General features: G+C 38.3%; 1 protein-coding gene across 1 annotated transcript in view; it reads left to right on the top strand.

Annotated features, from left to right (window-relative positions):
• The window catches only part of LOC124788671 (dynein axonemal assembly factor 4-like), a 129,117-nt gene that overhangs the window by 14,948 nt on the left and 91,062 nt on the right, over window positions 1-23,107 (top strand). The window contains exons 2-3 of the mRNA XM_047255953.1: window positions 1,326-1,557; window positions 3,651-3,812. Of these exons, the coding sequence (XP_047111909.1) occupies window positions 1,326-1,557; window positions 3,651-3,812 (394 nt within the window). The remainder of the gene's footprint in view (window positions 1-1,325; window positions 1,558-3,650; window positions 3,813-23,107) is intronic.

Below are 23,107 nucleotides of genomic sequence, written 5' to 3'. Positions count from 1 at the left end.
CTAATTCTCTTCTTACATTATTTAGCTGCTGATTTTATCTAATTATTCAAAGAAAGGAATTTTGTAACATTACACAGAATACTGTCAGCTTTTTATACAGGGTGTCGCAGGAGGAATGGTCAATGTTAGGTACACGACAGCAAGTGATCATTCAAAGCAAAAAATTGTAGTAACCATAAACTTTAAAATGCATACCTTACGAGCCATGAACACTTATTCATTTTTGATATGTAGAACAAATCCATTCTGCTGCAAGCTCTTTGCTTTCAATATCTTGCTAAGAGTTATTAAGGATCAATCCATAGACTGACAACACCTTATTCATTCTTTTAACATCAGCTAAGCTTGGCAAAGACATTATTGCTTAAAATATGTGTAAATGATTTGTTAAAGTAAGAGCAACTACCAAGCACTGTTGCATACACTGCTTATGTCTGGTAAACATAAGCTCTAAAATCAATACCTTAACAGCTTTGAGCATTTGCTCAGAAGAAAAGAAGTTTTTCACAGTAGTGAAGATGAACAAGTGCTCATAGCTCTTCAATAGAAGAGATATGTTTCATAGTAGTGTAGATGAAGGAGTGATCTAGCTCTTAAGGGATGCACTTTAGAGTCCATGTTTACGTGTCATTTTTTTCTTGTTTTGGTCCATACTACCATATCTGTCAAAGTATGAAAACCAAAGATCTTGCAGTAGAAGAGATTTATTTGACAGTATTGAAGGTGAGGAAGTGCTCATAGTTCTTAAGGTATGCATTTTAGAGCCTATTTTTAGTAGACCTTTTTGCTTCGAACAATCATTCCTTTTTTTCTTCTTCCCCCCCCCCCCCCCCCCCCCCCCCCCCAGTAACTATTTTTCTCCTAACATACAAACATAAAGTACTGGCAATCTAGAAGTAAATACAACAATTATCAGTTTAAATAGACTAGTGCTAGTCATAGTTGCTTCGCCTCTTAATGTATATTTTGACTCTTTCCACATCCCTGAAGGGATTGACGGGATACAATGGGTGAGTGAATGAATGTACTACGGCACCACCTTGGCATTCACCTCAAGTGACATAGGAAAACTACAGAAAACATAAATGTGAATGCCCACATGGGAACTGGAAAGTTCTTTATTCAAATATCAATCCATGTATTAACCATTGCACCACCTTATTCAGCAAAACAAACTGAAAAACATATGGTTGTGCTAGGCTAATGACCATCTGTTTCCTAAGTATTGTGTCCAATTTCTTCAACACTGTTTTGTCTCCAATTTCTTCAACACTGTTTTGTCCTTCATTTATGTAGGGTATCACTGCAAAGTATTTTTTTTCCAGGCACATTATCCTCCATTTCTCTTTGAAGTTTTCTTGTGGGCACCTGTGAAAAACTCTGAAAGCAATTGCACCTTGACCAATACAGAGATCATTTTTGAGCTACAGAAATTGGAACATAAAATCTGGGAAAGTTTGGAAGCATCAGTTACTAAAGAAGAGAAACAGAAACTTCGGCAACAGTATGTTACTGAAGCTCTTGAAATTGCAGAAAAAGAAAAAGAAAGAAATTCTAGTAAGTATTATTATTCACTTTATCTAGGATGATAAAATTTGTGGATTTTTTTTAAAAAAGGGTGTCTTGAATATTTTGTTAAATTTGCATTTCCAAAAAGAATATTTCTTATAATCTTCTAAGCAATAACCAACGTATTTGTCAGGTAAGTGATTGCATAAAGAATTTAAAATTAATGGAATACATTGCAAATTATAATCTTACACAGACTGTTTTCAGAAGTAGCAATCCATAGACTAACAACACCTTACCCATGTCTTAACAGCAGCTAAGCTTGGCAGAGACATAATTGCTCAAAATATATAAATGATTTGTTAAAGTAAGAGCAACTACCAAGCACTTTTGCAAACACTGCTTTTGTTACTGTCAAGACAGTTGTGAAATCTAAGATTAAATGAAAAGGAATAGAGCAAAAATCTGACAGGTTCATAAAATCATGATTTGATGTTCATACCCTCAATAAATACTGATAAATATGTGCAACGATAATCCACTTCAAAACGTAAATATCTCTAGCCATGATATTAACTGACAAATCTTGATGTTGGAGGCATATATCACAGTTTAAATTGCTACGCCACATCTTGGGGGTGAAGTAAATGAAGCACAGAAATATTTCTTGATAACATTAGAGAATGGATGCCTACATATTCCACAGAAGAATTTGTGAAACAAGGCTGTAGAACAAATCAAAAACTCTGTTTATTATTATATAAAAATTTTGAACAAAGTAACCTTATTACAGGGAATAAAATTTTGCAAAGAAAATTATCAGACAGTATGAAGTACAGTGTGGTTTGTACTTAAAAATAAAAACATAAAACTAGTACCGTAAACAGGGAGAGATACATTTAAAAATAGACATAATGCAAAGATGATCATGAACAGTGCAATTAACTGAACAAATAGTGCTGTTTGGACAAGCAAATAACATGTTTAGAAACAGCTGTATGGCTGTATTGAAAAAAATACAATTGAGGAATAAATTTTATTAATTTCTAAGTAACACATTGTTATTATGCAGATATTTAATATCCCTCACTAGTGCTAACGATTTTAGTACAACCATGTTTTACATCTTACAGCACAAAAGCAAGTTAAAACTGTTGTACATTTCATTAGTTTCACAATAACTAAGAGTGTCAGGTACAATACTCATAATATAATAAATATACTGGGAAGTTGTCAACATACACAAAGTTTTGTAAACATATCATAATCGGGGGTTCCTATAGGCATGCTGCACCTGTCTGATAAACTTTATCTGAATATAAAACGAGTTCTGGATATTTGCAAATTTCTTCAGGAGATGAATCTGTAACCTAAAAGGTGTGAAATACTCAAAGGAAGTGGACTTCCAGAAACCAACTCTCCAATAGGATCCATATGGTCAGAAACAGTAGATAATAATAGTCCAAGATTTGTTTGTACTCTTGATAGGGAAGGCTGCATTCTGCAGGTCACCAAATAAATGCAGTACACCTCTTAGTACTAAAGGGAGGTTACTTCATAAGTAGTTCATGTGTCTATGTCATTTTCAATATGTGCAAGATGTTTTACAAGCTGCTCACTAGCCACATGAGAATTTGCTTAAATTTTTTTCAGTAACTGCTAGTTGATTGTTTGCACCTTCACTCTTGATGAGGCAGCATTCATTAGCTGTGTTTTAATCAAACAATGGAATATCCAGGATGGAATGTAGCAATACCAGAGAAGGAAAGTTGCTACTCACCATATAGCAGAGATGCTGAAACTGAACTGTTAGCATTCTATGGATGTTAGTTTGCAGAGAGAAGAATGCAAATGTTGGGTGATGCACAGTATACTCTTTCACTCTATACCTTCTCAACCATCTTACCATCTTACTTTTTGTCTGTAATGTTCTCCTTTCATAACAACCAACATGTAAGCTCAATGAAACATTGGTAATGAATGTAACATTGATAATGTGATTAATCATTTGTAACACAGTTTGACTGATATGAGACACTGGTTGTTTCAGACGTAGTTTCAGCAATTACACTTAGTTGTTTCTTTCTCCACATATTTTACAAGAACTGTACTTCTTTATATATTTTGACATTATTTTTCAGAGAAAAGACATGACTTGCAACAGTTAGCGGTAAGACAACAAATAGCTCTTGATACACAAGAACGAACAAAAATTGAAGAAATAAAAAATAATGAAAGAACCATAGCTATGAAGGACCTACAACAGTGGAAAGATTCTGCAAGTATGGATGCTGAAGATTTTGGTAAGCAATGTATGTTTATGTTAGACTTCAGTGATATATAGGGAGATTCTTATTAACCTTTAAAAACCTCCAAAGCAAGGTCTGGTTGATCTTGACTTGCTTAGAGGCACATGTTGATCGTAACAATAATCTGCGAACATTTTATAAAGCAGCTGATTTTATAAAGCCACTGTTTTGAAATTAGGTGTCAAACATGTGTACTGCAACTGTGACATTGTTAATAAAAGCAAATGAAGCACAGAAATATTTCCTGATAACATAAAGGGATGGATGCATACATACTCCACAGAAGAATTTGTGAAACAAGGCTGTAGAACAAATCAAAAACTTTTTTTACTATTATATAAAAATTTTGAACAAAGTAACCTTATTCCAACATTACAGGGCATAACATTGTGCAAAGAAAATTATCAGACACTATGAAGTACAGTGTGGTCTGTACTTAAAAATAAAAACATAAAAGTATTACCATAAACAGGGAGAGATACATTTAAAAATAGCCACAGTGCAAAGATGATCATGAACAGTGTAATTAACTGAACAAATACTGCTGTTTGGACAAGCAAACAACACATTTAGAAACAGCTGTATGGCTGTATTTAAAAAAAAATACAATTGAGGAATAAATTTTATTAATTTCTAAGTAATACATTGTTATTACCCAGATATTTAATATACCTCACCAGTGCTAACAATTTTAGTACAATCATTGTTCCCATACATCATACACAAATTACCAGTCTGGACATTCAAAGCTGCCTATCAGTCTGTTACGATTCGAATGAATATTTTTTCTTATTCAGCTTTAGGTTGTTGGCTGCAGTGCAACAAATTTGTACGCAGCAAAAACACTCTCGCTGCCAATGCAAAGCAATTACTTTTGGTGGAAGTACAGAGTACAAGCACAAACATAAAAAATCTATATAAGTATTGTTATTTTGTACTCAATGGAGTGTTCAGTACAATAAAAGACAAGTGTTTCCTATTATTATTGATAATTGCAAAAGTTGTTTATGAAAAGCAGAAAGATATTTTGTACAAGCTTGACAAAGTATTGAAGCGATATTTAATAATTTTTTAAAAAATGAAATTGTGGTTTCTAGCACTACATGATAAATCTGCATAAGAAAACCAACATCCCCCTGTTTCACTTTTCAGTTCACCACTTTTCAAATAAAACCTGAATTAAACATCGACAATTTCAACTTTGCTATCAGTAATGTTTATTTTTAAGTACAGGAGGATAAATATATAGAACAAAAATGTTCTTTAGGTTATGCAGCATTTATGTATCCTCACTCAGTTTGTAAGTGGTTCACTACTGCTTGTTTCTAGGGGAATCTAGTAAAACACTAACTGCATAAGTAAACAAAGCGACCTGTATGAGATAATGTACAACAAGTATGCGATGCACCTAAAGTACAGGTAATGTGGGTATGATCTTAACTGACCAAGCTTTAAATTTATGACCATATTAATAACAACAGAAATACAATATACCATATATTAAAGCTAGCATCTCGTTTTCTGATAATTGAATAGTTGCACTCAGCCTTGTTCAACTGGCAAGATGCATATGCTACTGGATGTTCCTGACAGTTTAGGCGTAGGAGTGTAAATGCGGAAACCCAGTTTGTTGTGCTTCAAAAATTAGCCAAAGCTAATTCATAATGTTTTAGCAATGAATGTAATATTATGAAACACAAAAACTAAATACGTAAAAAATTAAAAAAACACTTTCTGCTTGCACAACAACTCATTAATTTTTCAAGAAGTGCGGGTAATGTGGAAACGCCATAAAATTGTGGGAAACTGACTACTTCAAATGAAAACTATTAAAAATGTTAGAAACTATTTTATTTAATATTAAATTTAAATTACACAAAAGTATTTTTAAACACAGCTGTAATATAAAAATGCTTCATAAGCGAAGTTCACTTGCAAAACTCGCATATGTAAATATCTCCTTCATTTCTGGCACACAAAGAGTGATTCCACTCCTCACACACTACACACTTAATCCACAATTCTCCCCGAACGTCTTTGGAAAATGCGTCTCCACAAAAAATTCAAATGGCATCTTCTTCAGTAGGTTTTTCTTCCTCAACTGGGTGACCCAAATCTAACTCGGTTTTCTAGGAGGAGCTTCATGTTTTTTCTTGCTTTTGGCATATGCCTTAGGAAGCTTCTGTTTACCCTTCACTAAGGACTCTTCAAGATGTGTTTTATAAGGCAAAGATGTCAAAACAGCTGATGAACCTGGCTTATGACCTCTGTTGGAAGCTTTCCTCTTTAGAGGAGTAATTGGCATGATATCTTGTGGAGACACACACGTGTTTGATGAGGTATTTGAAAATAATGTTGACCTTCTGCTTTCTCTTTGGCCATCTTCACTTGGGCTGTCAGTTGTCACAAGTCTGAATGCGTTCTGAATGTCTTCTTGTTTGAGGTCAATACTTCCACCAGGAGATGCTGGATTCTCATAAGTTCCTCTCAGACTTCTGGCCTCATCTAAAGCTGATGTGGCAGCTATAAAGTCGATTTTTGCAAAACAGTCCTGTCACATGGGAACATTCCAGTTTCCAAACATCCTTTTGCAGCAATAGAACCAGTCTGGCACTTCAGGTAGGCTTTTCCAAACAACTCAGATATGTCATATGGTCCTAAGGGCCGGCTGCTGTGCCGCAACCATTGGCGAACATACTCACGTAATAGGATTTTAGAGTGCCCATAAAGGTCTTATCAAGTGGCTGAATTTTATGAGACGTGTGAGGCAGCATGCTCATGATTGTAACATGGTTCTCCCTTGCATGTTCTATAACTTGAAGTTTTCTGGCATGACTGTTATGCCCATCAAGAATTAACAACACAGGAGATTCTTTTGAGGGGTGTGCCTTAGAAATGAAGTGGTCAGACCACTCAGAGAAGAGCACAGTTTGAATCCAGCCTGAAGGATGGCATTTACCAATTGTTCCAGGTGGTGCTCCTTTCAGTAGATTATCAGTCCAGTTCTTCCTAGGGAAGATCATCATTGGTGGTATGAAAGTACCACCAGCACTCATACAGCAAATGACGGTCACCAGGGATCCTCGCTCTGCTGATGTGAGGGCACCTACTTGACGTTTACCTTTCAGTCCAATTACATGTGGTATTCTGCTCTGGATGACAGAGAGCCCAGTCTCATCCATATTGTATACACGATCAGCACTATAGGAGTGTTTACTGTACTCGGCTTCCAAAATGTCAAAAAACTTGTCTACAGCTTCTTTGTTGAACCCTTTTGCTCTCGAGAATGAGGTCCCCATAGGTTTGTGGATTGTGAGTTTATTTTTGTGTCATCTAAGAAAAAGGTCAAACCAAGCTCTACCTGCAGCATTTGAAGTAAAAGGATGATTAATATTATTTCTTTCCACTAGCTGATAGGCCATATTCTTGACATCTAATCTGGTAAGGCCATAGAAGCGATTATCCATTTCAATGAGATACTGTACCAACTGTTTCTCAATAGCATCAGGTAGTACAGGCTTACGTCCAAGTCTCGAAGAAACACATTCTTCAGGCGACATATAACTATACCCAAACCTTTGAAGTGTCGTCTGAGGTACACTGAAAGCTTTTACTGCTCTTCTTAACCCCATCTGCTTTTCCTTTAAGGCTATTATAGCCTTGCGCAAAATGTATTAGAAGTTATGTATTTGATGTTGGTATTGTGGAAACGTTTCCACAATGCCATTGTAGGTATGCTTCCACATTACGTACACAATGGCCATTTTAAATTTTGATAGATTACATTAAGCAACTATCCATTTAAGGTTGACAAAGGACTACTAAAACCTTCTAGCCACCTCTCTTTATAAGCTATCAGACGTAAAGAGAGATAATTCCAAAGTATGTAGATAAATATAATACCACAACTTACCTAGAAAAAGGTTTAGAAAATGCGCGAACGTAAATTGCATCACTGTCATGGCGTCTGTTGCTCAACTGACTGCTAACCCTCTACCATGACAAATAGGGACTATTGCAACAATTTCTGGCTGCCCCGCTAGTGTGCAGCACTCTGCAGGCCAGATACTAGACGTTTCCACATTGCCCACACGCTTCCACATTTACACCCCTACCTCTACATTTTGACTTAAAACAGCAAATGTCAGGGAAAACTAATACAGGATCTGATATTAATACTTCTTTTAGATTTTGAAATGCTATCTGACATTGTGATGACCAAGGAAACATAACCCCTTTGTCTTCAGTAATCTCTAGCCAGTGGTTGTGCAATTTGTGCAAACTCTTTGACAAACTTTCGGTAATAATTTGCTAATCCAAGGAATGATTGTAGCTATTTTACTGTCTGTGGAACCCTAAATTCACACACAGCTGAAGTGACTTGAGAATCTGTTTGGCTAATAATACGCCCAAGGTAATTAACATGTGAATGTGCAGAATGCCATTTGTCAGTGCTGAGCAAGACATGAGCTATTCTTAATTTGTCAGATTACTTCTTGTGGCTGTTTCAAGTGTTCATCTATATCTTTAGCAAAACTGTAATGTCATCCAAATAGACTATACACTTTTTGAGTGTTAAACCTTAAAGGACTCCATCTAACAAGCACTGGAATGTTGCAAGTGTGTTCTGTAATCCGTAAGTAGCAACTAGATGGTGCTGTAAACACTGTCTTAGGCTTATCTTCTGGACATACTTCAGTTTGGTGATACTACTCCTTAATCTGTTGTGGAAAAGAGTTTATACCGCCCCCTGTTATCCGAAGTTTCTGTTACATTGAGAAACCGATATGTATAGGTTACTGTACATTTATTTAAAAATATTTAATCACAACAGAATCGATATTTCTTCTTTCCATCAGGTGACTTTTTTGGTACAATTACTGTACTTGTTGACTGGGGACATTGCTGTGTTCCACTAGGTCTTCCTAAAGTTGCTGATATATGTACTGTTCTGTCAAAGGCTGGTGGCACTTTGGTAACCTGTATGGCTTTCAGTACACTGGTCTATGATTGCCCTTTGGAATCCTATGCTGTTTGATGAGTGTGGCTGGCAGTGGGCCTTCTGAATTAAATAAATCTTTGTACTGAACTAACTATGATTCCATGACCAATCAGTCATTTCCCTCTAAGTGACTGGCTTTACTATGCAACACAGATGTGCTAATGGTTTGCTTGACACTGTTCTCTATCACTGGCCTTTTGATATCTTCTTCATTAAGTATTTCTAGTGTTGCTATTACCAAGCCCTTCAGAAGACTAACATTGTCCATTCCAAAATTATCCAGGTTTATTGAATCCATAACCTAGCTATTTATGTCCCTAGCATATGGTATACTTCTTCATTTAAAACAATGCTGTTTATCAAAAATATCATTAATAGACAGCAGTTTGTCAAACATAAAGCTTGCTCTGGTGTATTGAGATCTGTAACCCAAATTAGCTTTCCTGTACCAGCTGATACTCTGTCATGTAAAACAAATTTTAATTCCCTTGTACACAGTTTATTAGGCACTACCTCAGCAATGGATATATCTTCTCACACAGAAACAATTGCAATTGCTGTAGCCATGAAAACAAATTCCCCTTGAGTTCAGCTGCTTGTTGCCAAAGGTTGATTTTAGCATGATCCTTAACCATAAAGTCTAATCCAAGTATTGCAGAAAATCCATTCCAGTTTCCAGCTGGCAACATTTCCATTTGTTCACAAAAACACGTATTTTCTACCTAAGGCTTGAGCTGTGTTGCCCCAACTGAATCTATCATATTATTCCTTCTGCTCTTGTCCACGAGGTCCAGACTCACAACCAATATGTATGCCCCAGTATCCACTTGAAATTTGTTCTTCTTACTCACCGAAGCTATCAAGCAACAATCCATCTCAGCGTATGTTTGTACAGTATTGCAGTCTACAGTGAATGCTTTCTGATGAAAGGAACATTCCAGTTTCCTTTTACCATTTAATTTACCCAGCTGTTCACAATCCCAAACCTTATGCCAAAAGCACTGGCAGTTATAGCATTGCGGTTGGAAACATTGTGCCTTCAAATGCCCTTGCTGGCCACAACAGAAACATTCCTTACCAAGTGTGAATATCTTTTATTCACTACGCATTTTTGTTTCACTATCTATTACTTGTAAATTTGTGGCAATGCAAAGTACTGGGTTTAGCACTTGCACCTGCTGTGAAAAATCCGGGGATATCCATCTCAGGAAAAGTTCTAAGACCCTATCTTCATGTGGCTTCTGTGTCAAATCATACATCAGTGCATTTATGTTGCATATCCTGTCAGAAAATGACTGAACTGTTTCATTCACTTTCTGTGTCAAACTCTTGAGTTTCTCCCTAGAAAATTGTGCACTATTTTGTTTTCTGTACCTTTACTGTAAACCCTCTGCTAACTCTCCAACTGTGGGTACGTTATTGAGAACTTCATGATGCAACACATAGGTCTTAGCCTTGCATGAAATAAGTAACTTGGCCATCTACAAACATGTTTCATCTGACCACTTTCTTAACTCAGCCCTTATCTAACACATTGTTTACAAACACAGTAACAGCAAAGGTCCCAGGTTCGAGTCTCAGTCTGGCACACAGTTTTAATCTGCCAGGAAGTTTCAAACACAGTAACATTCTCTATTGTTTTCCCCAAGAAGGGAGTTATGAGAGTAGCTGAAGGATCAACACTCGAAGAGGGGACTTTTACTACAGTTTTAACTTCATGCAAATCTGATTGTGGTTGCTGTTCTGCAAATAAAGCTTGTAAATACTGACTTAGCTGCTCATTCAGTTCTTTTTGTTGTTTATTATCCTCTAACATTTTGGAAACTTGATCCATAAGAGCAGTTATCATATTATTAGTACTAGCTGGCTATCTGCACCATGTTTGTGCAATTTACTTTTCCCTTTTCTATAAACAAACATATTAGTATCACTTGCAAACACCAATAATTACAGTTGTGAATCACAACATTTACACCTAATCCTTATGCCTCATCATTCTCAAATGACACTTCAAGCAGTCATCCACTGTGTGCTCATATCTTCTACTTGCAATACAGGTCAAAGGTATTGTTGAGTGTTAATTAAGTAAATAAATTAGTGAAATCAAAGTGAACTAAGAAAGTAGAATATAAATGGAAAACTTGGTTTAGTTTAGAGAGTTACATACTGGCATTCAGCGGGCAGAACAGAAGAAACAATGACCGTGGAGTCAGCGAGTTCCACATAAGCGGGCGCTGTCGATTCAGCCGTCAGGGCATCGCCCGACCGGCTCACGTGTTTCTAAGTTGTCGCATGAGCAAAGGCCCTCACCTACATTCCAAGAGCCAATGACCGATGTTAAGAAGATTCTTCAAGAAGCCTTTCAACGTGACGGAAGAAGCAATGACCGGCTCACGTGTTTCTCAGTCGTCACATGCGATCAGAGGCCCCCGCCTACATTCCAAGAGCCAATGACCGAGGTCAAGAAGATTCTTCGAGAAGCTTTTCAACGTGACAGAAGAGGCAATGGCCGTGAAGTCGTTCACCCCCAGTGAACTGAAGTGAATAAATACGCGAGACGCGGTGGGCCCGACAGATGAAGACAGATGAAGACAGATGAAGACAAATGAAGACAGACGGAGACGAAGACGAGAGACGAAGGAAGAAAAGAAGAGTAGCAGTAGTTTTCAGTCAGTTTCGGTGCTGAAAACCGTCATGCAAGAAGAGACTGCATCATGCACAGACGCACCAAGTCCGCCGCTGTAATGGAATAGCAAGCAGCAGCCGCGGCGCCAGAAGACAGAAGTTAAAAGGTATTGGAAGTCTGGTTTTTACATACCCGGGTGACTCGTGAGGACGGGAAGGAGACGGCCTCACATCAGTAGTTACCTGTGAGCTGGTATGAAGACCTGACAGCCGAAGACTGGCAAGCGGGAGTCCGTGGTTCGAGTTCGGGACACTGGCCTTCCACCGCCGCGCCGCTCCGCTGGTCGACGCACAACACACGCGGCCGCTTAGAGAAGAGAAACACTGGGACGTCACGTTCAAGGTATCACCATCCGATGCACGACGTCGCTCGCAATAATTAAACGGGCCACCTCGCGCTGCGCGTCTCCGGTCAGCTGGGCGAGACGGCGACACGAGATACACACCGCTACGCGTAATCAGACGCCACCGCCGCCGCTGCCGCAGCCGCTGTCGCAGCAGAAGGCTACGCAAACGACACGGCTGCCGCTCTCCGAACCAGAACGTCCCAGTAAGATACAGTTGTACGAAACTTTCAATAAAATTTATCTTATGTAAAATGATGTTTCATTCGACCTCATACCCGAGCCAAGGGAGAACCCACCCTGCCCACATGTTGTAAGAGAGAAAAGTTAATTTATTTAATATTTTCACCCTGACAGAATGCTTTAGAATGCTCATCCTGACAATTGACAGCATCCAAAGAGAAAACCCAGTTACATTGAGTGACAGAAGTGTCACATTAAGTAACACAACTGTTACATTTAGTGTCAGAACCCGTTATAGTTGTTACATTTGGTGTCAGAGAAAAAACCCTTGGCTCAATATGAGGTGTGAATGACAGTCACTGAAGGTCCACAGTTAGTATTGTTTAATGTGTGAAGGGATAGAGGTTTGCATAGCAGTCGTAATATTTTCTTTATTTAGAAGTGTACTTTCTCTCATGATTTTAAGGGTTTGTCGAAAATATTTATACATCTTTTAAATTCAGTATAGGAAGATTGTGTAACTAACAGTTTGTAAAATGATGACACGAAATCGTACAAAGTCAGAGTCAGCACCACAAGCGGTTTCTACTGATGAAGCTATTCAGAGCTTAGTTAATCAAATAGCACAGCTTAGAAATGATAATAATGCATTATTTAAGCAGTTGTGTGAGGTTAGGCAAACCAGTTCAATCCCACCCACCCTAGATTCCTCAGCAGCAGCCTTAGTAACTCCTTTTTCAGGTAAACCTGGCGAGGACATAACAGCCTTTTTTGATGATTTAGTAGCAGCTGCAAAGTTAGGATCATGGTCAGATGAACAGCTCTTACAAATGACAAAGTTAAGATTGACAGGAGAGGCTAAAGCACACGTCTTATACCATGAAGAATTACGGAATGCTCCAACATTTGAGGAATTGAAGAAAGGATTGCTTAAACGTTTTCAAAAACAGAACAGCTGTAGATTTTATAGGGAACAGTTAAACACTATCACTCAGAGGCAAAACGAGTCGTTAGAAAGCTTTGTAGATAGGATTAGAAAAGTTAATATTAACACCTATCAGTTGACAACTAGTGATGAAGCAAATAAAGTTATTTTACAAGAAGCAGAAAATAGAGCTCTGGATACATTTTTACGTGGGTTACCTCCTGAAACGTCCCATCGTGTCAGGGCAGAGTTTCCTAAAAATTTAGCAGAAGCTGTATCTGTGGCAACAGCTTTTGAAGAAATTGACATTGCCACCAGATACAAGGAGAAGCGAAATATATTTTCAGCAGGAGTACGATGTTTTAGGTGCGATCGACAGGGACATATAGCAAAAAATTGCAGACAACCTCAATGCACTAATTGTCAAAGAACAGGTCACACATTCAAGGAATGCAGGTCTAAGAAAGTTTTTGGAAATAGAAATCAGTTAAACTCAAACGGGAATGTCGGAGCCGCCACCAGGCGTTCCCAATAAAATTTCATGCCATTAAGGCGAATGTGAAGGCGGAATGCTGGTTATCTGCTACCATACAGGATAAAGAGGCAAGGATACTGGTGGATACAGGCGCAAACGTATCAATAGTAAGTAATGAATGTATTGGAGAAAAGAAATATGACCCTCCAAGGTATAGATTGAATGGAGTAGGAGGAGGTACAGTTAAGTCATTAGGATGTACATCATTGATTTTCTATATTCACGGTGTACAATTTCAAGAAGATGTAGAAGTGGTAACAAAGGTAACTGACGGGTACGACGCGATCCTAGGGTTGGATTTCCTGAATAAACATCACGCTAAAATCGACCTCAGACAGCAAACTGTAGAACTTAGCGGAATAGTGTTTCAGCTAGGTGACACCGCTGCAAAGGGCCCTCTGCCGCAAGATTTCCCCAACCGGAAGGCGAAATCAACTATACTGCGTGCAACGTCCTTGAAGGTTGATTCGCGGGATCAGATACCATCTGGCTCAGGAAAGCTTCTCTGGATGACCGTTGACCACGAAGTACCTACAGATACAGTGTGTCTAATAGAGCCTTTAGAGGAAAATGAGGAATTAGATGTATCACATTGTTTTGTACGTAGGAGTGTTGTACGGGTTCAAGACGTTGAGGGAGAAAGAAAAGTACTGGTACATATTGACAATTTCGGAGTGGAGGACAAAGAGTTGCATAAGGGAATATTAGTGGCTACAGTCAGTACTTTTGAAGAAGAAGATTTCATTTGGTCAGATATTAATGATGGTCAGAAACCAGACGCCTATAAAACCGCATTGCGCCAGAAGATTGAGCATTTGAAAGGAAAGAATAGAGACACAATAGAAGCAGTTTTAGTTGAGTTCCAAGATTTATTTAATGCAGAAGGTCCATTGCCAGCAACAGACATCACACAGCATAGGATCCCAACGGGAAATAGCCCCCCAGTTTATAGGAAGCCTTATAGAGTTGCGCATCACTTACAGCCAGTACTGGATGAATTTATAGAACAGCATCTAAAAGATGGAATTATAGAATATTCTGATTCGCCTTATAATTCAAATATTGTAATTATTCCAAAGAAGTCTCCCGACGGTACGAAACGATATAGATTTTGTTGTGACTACAGACACCTTAACAAACAAACTATCTCAGATGTTTATCCTCTTCCAAACATTACAGATATCATTGACAGTTTGGGTAACAGTAAATACTTTTCAACAATCGATTTACGTAGCGGATATCATCAGTTGGAAGTTGCACCTGAAGATAGGCATAAAACAGCATTTTCTACCCCTGGAGGCCACTGGCAATTTAAAAGAATGCCTTTCGGTTTGAAAAATGCACCAGCAACTTTTCAAAGACTACTCGATGGAGTATTGCGAGGACTCAAAACTCAGCAATGTTGTGTATATCTAGACGATATTATTGTATTCTCCAGAGACATTAATGAACATGCTGTGCGTCTGCGTAATGTTTTTCAGAGACTTAGAAAAGCTAAATTAACATTAAATATGGAAAAATGTAGTTTTGCATTGACAGAGGTTACATACCTAGGGCATGTCATTAGTGAAAAAGGAATTAAAACAGATCCTCGATTAATTTCGGCAGTTAAGGACTTCCTAACACCACAACGCGTTAAGGAAGTACAAAGTTTCATTGGTCTCGCATCGTATTACCTAAAATATGTTCAAAATTTTGCTGAAATTGCCCGACCCTTAACCCAATTGTTGAAAAAGGGTGCAAAATTTCATTGGTCTGAAGATTGTGAATCTGCATTTCAAACCCTTAAAGATAAGTTAACACACAGCCCTGTATTAGCCTACCCAGATTACAATAAAGAATTTATTTTATCCTGTGACGCAAGTGGTCATTCAGTAGGAGTTGTTTTGAGTCAGAATATTAATGGCACGGAACACCCCATAGCCTATGCTTCGAGACAACTAACAACGGCAGAAAGAAATTATTCCACAACGGAGAAAGAATTGTTAAGTGTTATTTATGGTATCAAATACTTTAAATGCTACTTGTATGGTAGAAAATTCAAGGTCATTACAGACCACGCAGCTTTAAAATGGTTGCTTGGATTAAAGGATCCATCTAGTCGTCTTACCCGTTGGGCCCTATGTCTTTCCGAAATGGATTTCGAAGTTATCCATAAACCAGGCAAAAAACACACGAATGCAGATTGCCTAAGTTGGAAAATAGCACTTTTGGAAGCAACAGGCCGAGATACTGAGGACTGGAGAAAGGCACAAGATGAGGATACAGAATGTAAAAAATACGCAACTCAAAAACAATTTTGCTTTGAAGATGGTGTATTATGCCGTAAAACAAAACTTGGACCGCGAATTGTTGTTCCCCAACACCTTAGACAAGAAATAATGGCAGAGGCCCACGATCATATCCTTGCAGGACACGGTGGACAGCGGACAACCGAAAGACGAGTAGCAGAACGATTTTGGTGGCAAACCAGAAAGCAGGATGTTGCGCACTACGTTCGTAATTGCATTGCGTGCGCACAACGAGCTGAACTTTCTCGTTCAAAAATACCCTTACAGAGGCTCCCCGAGGCTTCAAGTCCATTTCAAATCTGCGGAGTCGATCTCTACGGGCCATTTCATAAAACACCTGCTGGTAATAAGTATGTTCTTACAATTATAGATCACTTTTCACGCTATCTAGCTATGGTGAGTCTCCCAGATCAGCAAGCAAATACAGTTGCCCAAGCTTTAGTTAACAACTGGATACTTAAATTTGGAGTACCTGAAGCTATTATCACAGATCAGGGATCTAATTTTATGTCTGAATTAATGAAACAGCTATGCCACTTATTAAAAATACGCAAATTACGCACAACTCCGTTACACCCTCAGTGCAACGGGCGCACAGAAAGAGTTCATCGGACAATTGGCAAGATGCTTAGTTATTATATTAACGAACAACATTCTAATTGGGATACGTATTTACCAATAATCGTGTCGGTATACAACGGTATACAACGGTAGCAGTTGTTACAGTATAAATTTATCAAATGGTGCACTGTGGCCCATTAAATTACAAATTTTACAGTGTGCTTGGACAAGGTACTCTTGCCAACTATTACTTTTAAGCAGAGATAAATCAGCTGGCTAATTAGGCCTGTAGAAATTAATTTGCAGTTTTTGAGTCCTATCCTGTACATGGCAACAAATACAATTTCTCTGGTGAACAAGTAACAATGTTTTTCTGACATACCCTACGTGATACTGTAGCAGATGTTGAAGTGCCAGACTGGAAGTTATTCTGAATTTGTCCTCTTCCCATTCCTATTTCTGCTGGGCTGGAGCACTTCCAACACCCAGTTTATAGGGGTCATCCACTCTTGGGTGTAAATCAATACTTTGTGTCAAGATGAAGGCAGGCAAGCCTGTGTGGTGTCACCAGACCGAATAAAACAAGATTAAGTTTTGCTTCATTTGTTTCCCTGAATACATCTCATCATTGTATCTTCAGCAGCTGGTGGTTTAGTTAGCTGGTGAGGAATCTACTGAATCCAGTGGCTGGCTCAGGCTGCTGTATTTTGCTCTGCAGCCATGTGCTCAGGCCCGAGACTTATAGTTAGCAGGTTGTTTCCCATGGTGTGGAAGGCACACCCCGTCAGAAGCTCTGTTTGGAGATGGTTGTGACTACAGCATGTGTCATTGTGTCTCATACGCCAGTCTGGGAACACTGTCCCTCACATGTCACTCTCAGTGTATATTTCATAAGGTGGCAGGAGTATGACCAGTACTGGAACAATCTCATACACAAGATGTTACAATATAATAATGAGAGAATTGAGCACCAGCAACATGAAAACCATCACTCCTGCTGAGTGACTGCATCTAGCAGTATTTATGACGGTGAGGAAGGTGAGGCTCTGCTTTTTGTCACCATTCGTGATCTGCCCTGTTTTTATGAGTTGTCAACAATCTCCTATTCTGCTACATTTGCTAAACATATTTGTTTGAGTGTCCTTACGGCTTTGCCAAACTGCTGATGGGTGTTGTTGTGTCCTTCTTAGCCCTTGTTACATAATGTTATGGAGTAACATGAGGTAATGGAGGCAGGTTGTTGTGCATTACTCTAACCCTTTTCCACTGAGCTCACTCACACTCACACACTGAAGTGTTGATGTCGCAGCCTTGTGACCATCTAACTATGTCGCAATGTTTATGCCTAGCATCTGGCTCATGTTGATACTTCTGTGTGCTTGAGCAGTGCCATTCTGTAAGGACTTCGAAAATGTTACTCTCCTGTTCCCTTACTTTTTGATGTGTGACAGGTAGCACAGTGTTTTCAGTGTTACTGCATTGTTTCTCTTGGTTCTTGACTGAAACATTTTATACATTTTGTGACCAAATTCCTTCATTTAAGTGCAGCTGCCCCATGATATCTTTAAAATATCATCATTTTACACATGAATTAGTTAATTTTATCATCTTTCAACTTGTCATTTGTGAGCTATGAAAATTAAATGTGACATGTAGATATTGTCTCTGGATATATCACAAATATGAACAGGAACATTTTCAAGAGACAATTGTAAGTAATGGTCATACAAATTTGTATTACATGCCCTTAATTATTTATAATAGTTATAGAACTTTACATGCAGTACCTTTATTTTTTGAACTGAAATACTTATCAGAGAAAAATATGCCAATAATGTGAAACTCAATATACCAGTAATCTAAATATTATTCTCAGTGTACCATGGTGATCTTTTAGTGTGCACACACATGTGATGAAATCCAGGCAACAGTAATGTATTCTTTACCAAAATTTGTTCAGCACTAATTTATGACATCCAGAGTGCTTTCTTCTGTCCTTCTATTTGCAAAAAAGTCCTTTAGTTTGAAGCATGCCTAATAATCAGAGGTACAGAAAGTTGGCTAAAACCCAAAATTGATAGCAGTGAAAGTTTTGAGGAAAATGAAAGTGCACATGGAAAGGATAGGGTAATAGGAAATGGAGGTGGGTTATTTGATGCAATAGGCAGGAAACTCAAATCCCCTGAGATAGAAACTTAAGCTGTGTGTGAGATTTTTTGGGCAAGACACTGTATCAAGGGTGAGTATAAACTTATAACTGGATCTTTCTACTAACCACTAGAAACTTTAGAAAAAGTACCTCAGTTTGCTGTCACAAATGTTCCCCCATCATACTGTCGTCATTGGAGGAGTCTTTAATCATCTAGCAATCAAACAGAAAAGATATGTTTTTGGTTAGTGGTCACTATGATGAAACATCCTGCAAAACATTACTAAATGTCTTTGGAAGCCCACTCATGAAGCAAACGTATTAGATGAAAAGCAAACAGACCACACCTCTTAGAAGGCATCCATACTGCAACTGCTACTAGTGATCATGATGCAGTGGTAGTTACAGTTGTCATAAAAGTACAAAGGGCAGCTAAAACAAATAGGAATATCTACATATTTAGTAAAATAACAACAGAAATAATCAATTATTGATAATATAATGTCAATGGATAGATAGAAAATCTACTCACATAATATGCAAGTCAGAGATTACTACTAAAACAATGTGCATGAGTTAACAAGAGTGGAAAGCTAAGTGCATTGTCTGTAACAGAGGTGGGAGGGGCGGACGACAAAAAGTAGGCAAGTCAGAAAATGAAAGATATAGAAAACAAAAATGGAGTGAAGAAAGGAGTAATTACTGCTATGATGGAAGAAATTAACGCAAATTAAGGCCAGTTGGGTGGAAGAAAACAAGGACATGTTGTAGTGCTAGGTCCCAAGGTCGCACCTGTGGAGTTCTGAGAAACTGGTGTCTGGGGGAAGAATCCAGATGGCGCATATGGTGAAATAGGCTCTGAGGTCATGACTTTCATGGGGTACAGCATGCTCTGCAACACAATATTGTGTGTTGTCTGTATACACCCTCTGCCTATTCCTATTCGTCCTGACTGACAACTGTGTGGTAGTCATGGCAAATAGGCCAAAGGCCAAATAGTGTTTACAAAACAGCTGGTATATGAAATATGTCACTTAACAGGTGGCTCTCACTTTGATAGTATATGTTTTGCCAGTTACAGGCCCTAGCAAATCTTGCAGTGGGGACAGTCACAGGGGTAGGAGCCACAGGGTAGGAAGATGGGTGCAGGAGGAACATAGGGTCTGACAAGGATATTGCCGAGATTGGGAGGGTGATGGAAAGCTATTCTAGGTGTGGTGGACAGAATTGATCTCATTTCAGGGCATGATTTTAGGAAGTCATGGCCTTGTCAAAGTAGTTGATAGATACATTCAAGACCAGGATAATACTGGATGACAAGTAGTGGGCTCCAAAGTTGTTTTTTGGAGGGATCAGCAGTACCAGGATCGGATGTGATGGCCTGGGAAATCTCCTTTTGAACTAGGCTGTTGGAATTATTATGTGCAGTGAAGGCTGAAGTGAGAGTGGTCATGTATTGCTGTGAAGAGTCTGCATCTGAAAAAATACATTTGCTTCTAATGACAAGTCAGTATGGGAGGAATGTAAAGGATGGCAAATGTTAAAATGTAAGTACTGTTGTTTGTTAGTAGATTTGATGTGGATGGAGGTGCATAACTGACCTTTGGTGAGGGTTAGATCAAGATCAAGGAAAGTGGTGTGGGATTCAGAATAGGACCCTGTGAAATTTAATTGGGAGAAGATAAATAGAGATTCCAGCAATTTTAACAGGTCAGCCTCACCGTGAGTCCACATGGCAAAGATGTCATCAATTTATCTAAACCAAACCAAGAGCTGGAGACTTATGGATCCCAGGAAAGCCCCCTCCAAGCAACCCATGAAAAGGTTGCCATAGGAAGGAACCATCCCGCTTCCCATGGCTATACCCCTGATGTGTTTGTATGTCACCCCTCAAAGGTGAAGTCTTTCCTTCTCATCCCGTCTGGTAAGTCTCCCCTGACATGGGGTTCTAGGTGACTTTTCTGAACGGTACTGCTTTCCCTAAATCTCTCCAGTCCTTTTCCTTCAACCCTCTTCCTTCCCCTTAAAGTCTTCTACATATTTAGTAAGTAAGATAAGGAGGCATTTGCATCTCATCTGAAAGAGGAACTCAAAACTTTTATTCTAGGCAGAACCACGCAGAAGAAAAATGACTCATGTTTAAATAATAGTTGAACATACACAGGACAGATATGTATCTTGTAAAACTGTTCATAATTGGAGGGACGCTCCATGACATACGTTCACTGTAAAGAAATTTCTAAAGAAACTGTAACTTACTCTTAATCAGTTTAAAACATTGAGGAAAGCAAAGCAAAACCACATATACTGAACGCTATTTTCAAATGTTCCAATACTGAGGGAGATACAGATGTGCTGCCTGGGTTTATGTCTTGCACCACTGCAAGGATAGATAATACAGATAGTAGTGCCAGTGGTGTTGAGAAAAAGCTAACATTAAATGATTCGGTACAGAATCTGCAGCTGAGTTTGCTCCTGTTACAGCCATAATATACCATAGATACCTTGAGCCAAAAACTATGCCTATGGTTAGAAAAAAATACACATCACAACTGTCTGCAAGAAGGACAAAGAAGTGATCCACAAAACTACCATTGAGTGTCACTGATGTCTATCTGTTGTAGAATCCTAGAGCATATTCTGAGCTCAGCCATAGTGCAGTGTCTCAAACAAAATGACCAACTCCATGCCAGCCAACACGGAGTCCCAAAATATTGATCATATGAAAAATCATTTTGCACTTTTCTCATGTGATAACTTGAAATCAGATAGAAGCATTATTTCTTAACTTCCAAAAGTCATTTGACTCACGTGTCACACCAATGTTTAACAAAAAAAGTATGAATATATTGGGTACCATAGATAACATTGGCATAGAAACAAAACAAGCAGAGATATGCTCCTCAATTTTTTAATTTCTTTATATTCATTTGTTCATCTCTATAACTGATAGCGGGCAGACATATTACAAATTCCACCGAGTTAATATTGTTAAAAAATCTGTTTGTCTCTATAAGTGGTAGCGGGCGGACGTATGAAGAGTTCTGCTGTATTAATATTGTTCAAAAATGTGTATTCTAATCGAACATCAAAGAAGTGTTATAAATGTTATTTGGGAGATGAAATGGTAGAGCACTTGCCCGCAAAAAGCAAAGGTCCCGAGTTTGATTCTCGGTCTGGCACACAGTTTTAATCTGCCAGGAAGTTTCATATCAGTGCACACTCCGCTGCAGAATGAAAATTTCATTCTGGAAACATCCCCTAGGCTGTGGCTAAGACATGTCTCCACAATATCCCCTCTATTTTATACATATTCATTATGTACTTTAATTTCACACATAATGCGAATTTACATTTTAGTCAGTATACATTATATCTCTTTTAGTAATCCTGTACTTAATATCTAGCTCTTCTTTTTTTGTTTTGATAATAACTATCTGAGAATTTCACCTAATGTTGGAGTTAGCACTTTTATATCTAGGAATCACGTGGACAACATTCTTGATTTCCAATCACAAACTCCAGGTGTCATAGACACTTAATTAATTCATTCTTCATTCTAATTCTCTGTACTATATTTTCTTCAGTACATAATAGTTTCATTACCTACAGTAGCTTGTAGTCTGGAGGAACTCCGGGCAAATGAAATTGTTCTTTCCAACACTCATAAACATAAAACATAATAATGCTAGTGGAATATAGAATTCAAATATACCATAATAATTTCTACAAAATGTGTGACTACAGTTACGATACTGTCCTTTTCCCTTTAGGAACAGTACCTACACCTTACGTATGGGTTGACCCTATGAGTGCACTTCCTCCTTCTGTTTCAGTAGGTACACCCCTCTTAATTCCTATTTTCCTATGGTACAGGTCAACCCCTTATTGGTGCCCTTGTTCGCACAGTACAGGTCAACCTTTCTCACGTATGCCTATCTCCCTTTTATATCCAATAAATGCTGGGTGCCCCCCCCCTCCCCTTATCCTTCCTGAGTAGGACTCATAGTTCATTTTCCAAGTATACATCTTTATGTACACATACATTTACTTATGCTGTATTCGTCCCACTATCCTGCAAATCATCAGAACAAATGTTCAACTGACATTTCTGAATAATTATCACAAACCCTTCCTCTCTGGCTTATGCTCTCCTTAATTACTCACACTTCCTACTTAGGTATACTCAATGTAAAATTAGCATAGTTCTTCTATACTTATGTACATAGATGGTATGGAATGATTGTTGTTCTTGAGCCATCACAATAAACAACAATATGTGCGTATATCATGATATACACATACCTCTTCTCCCACAGTACTTGACGGTTCTTACATCATTTCAATCTCTCCTTTCATTGTTTACATCTTCATGTTCCGCTGTGTGTATGCTTAAGTGTGTGTGTGTATCCTGATTCTTCAGCCTACTTATTTGAAATAAGTTGAAGGTTATTGGAAACCACGGAAAATTAGGACTTCAGTGATAGAAGTATATGAATATGTAAAGAAGGAAAGATAAGACGTAAGACCTAAGAAATGAAAAAGTAGAAATGGTTGCTAAGAGCAAAGAAGAGAAAGAAGATAGCCCCAAAGACAGGAAACCCTTCCCACACC

This window comes from Schistocerca piceifrons, chromosome 3, assembly GCF_021461385.2.
Source record: "Schistocerca piceifrons isolate TAMUIC-IGC-003096 chromosome 3, iqSchPice1.1, whole genome shotgun sequence".
NCBI lineage: Eukaryota > Metazoa > Arthropoda > Insecta > Orthoptera > Acrididae > Schistocerca > Schistocerca piceifrons.
This window is presented reverse-complemented; position numbering and strand designations above follow the sequence as displayed.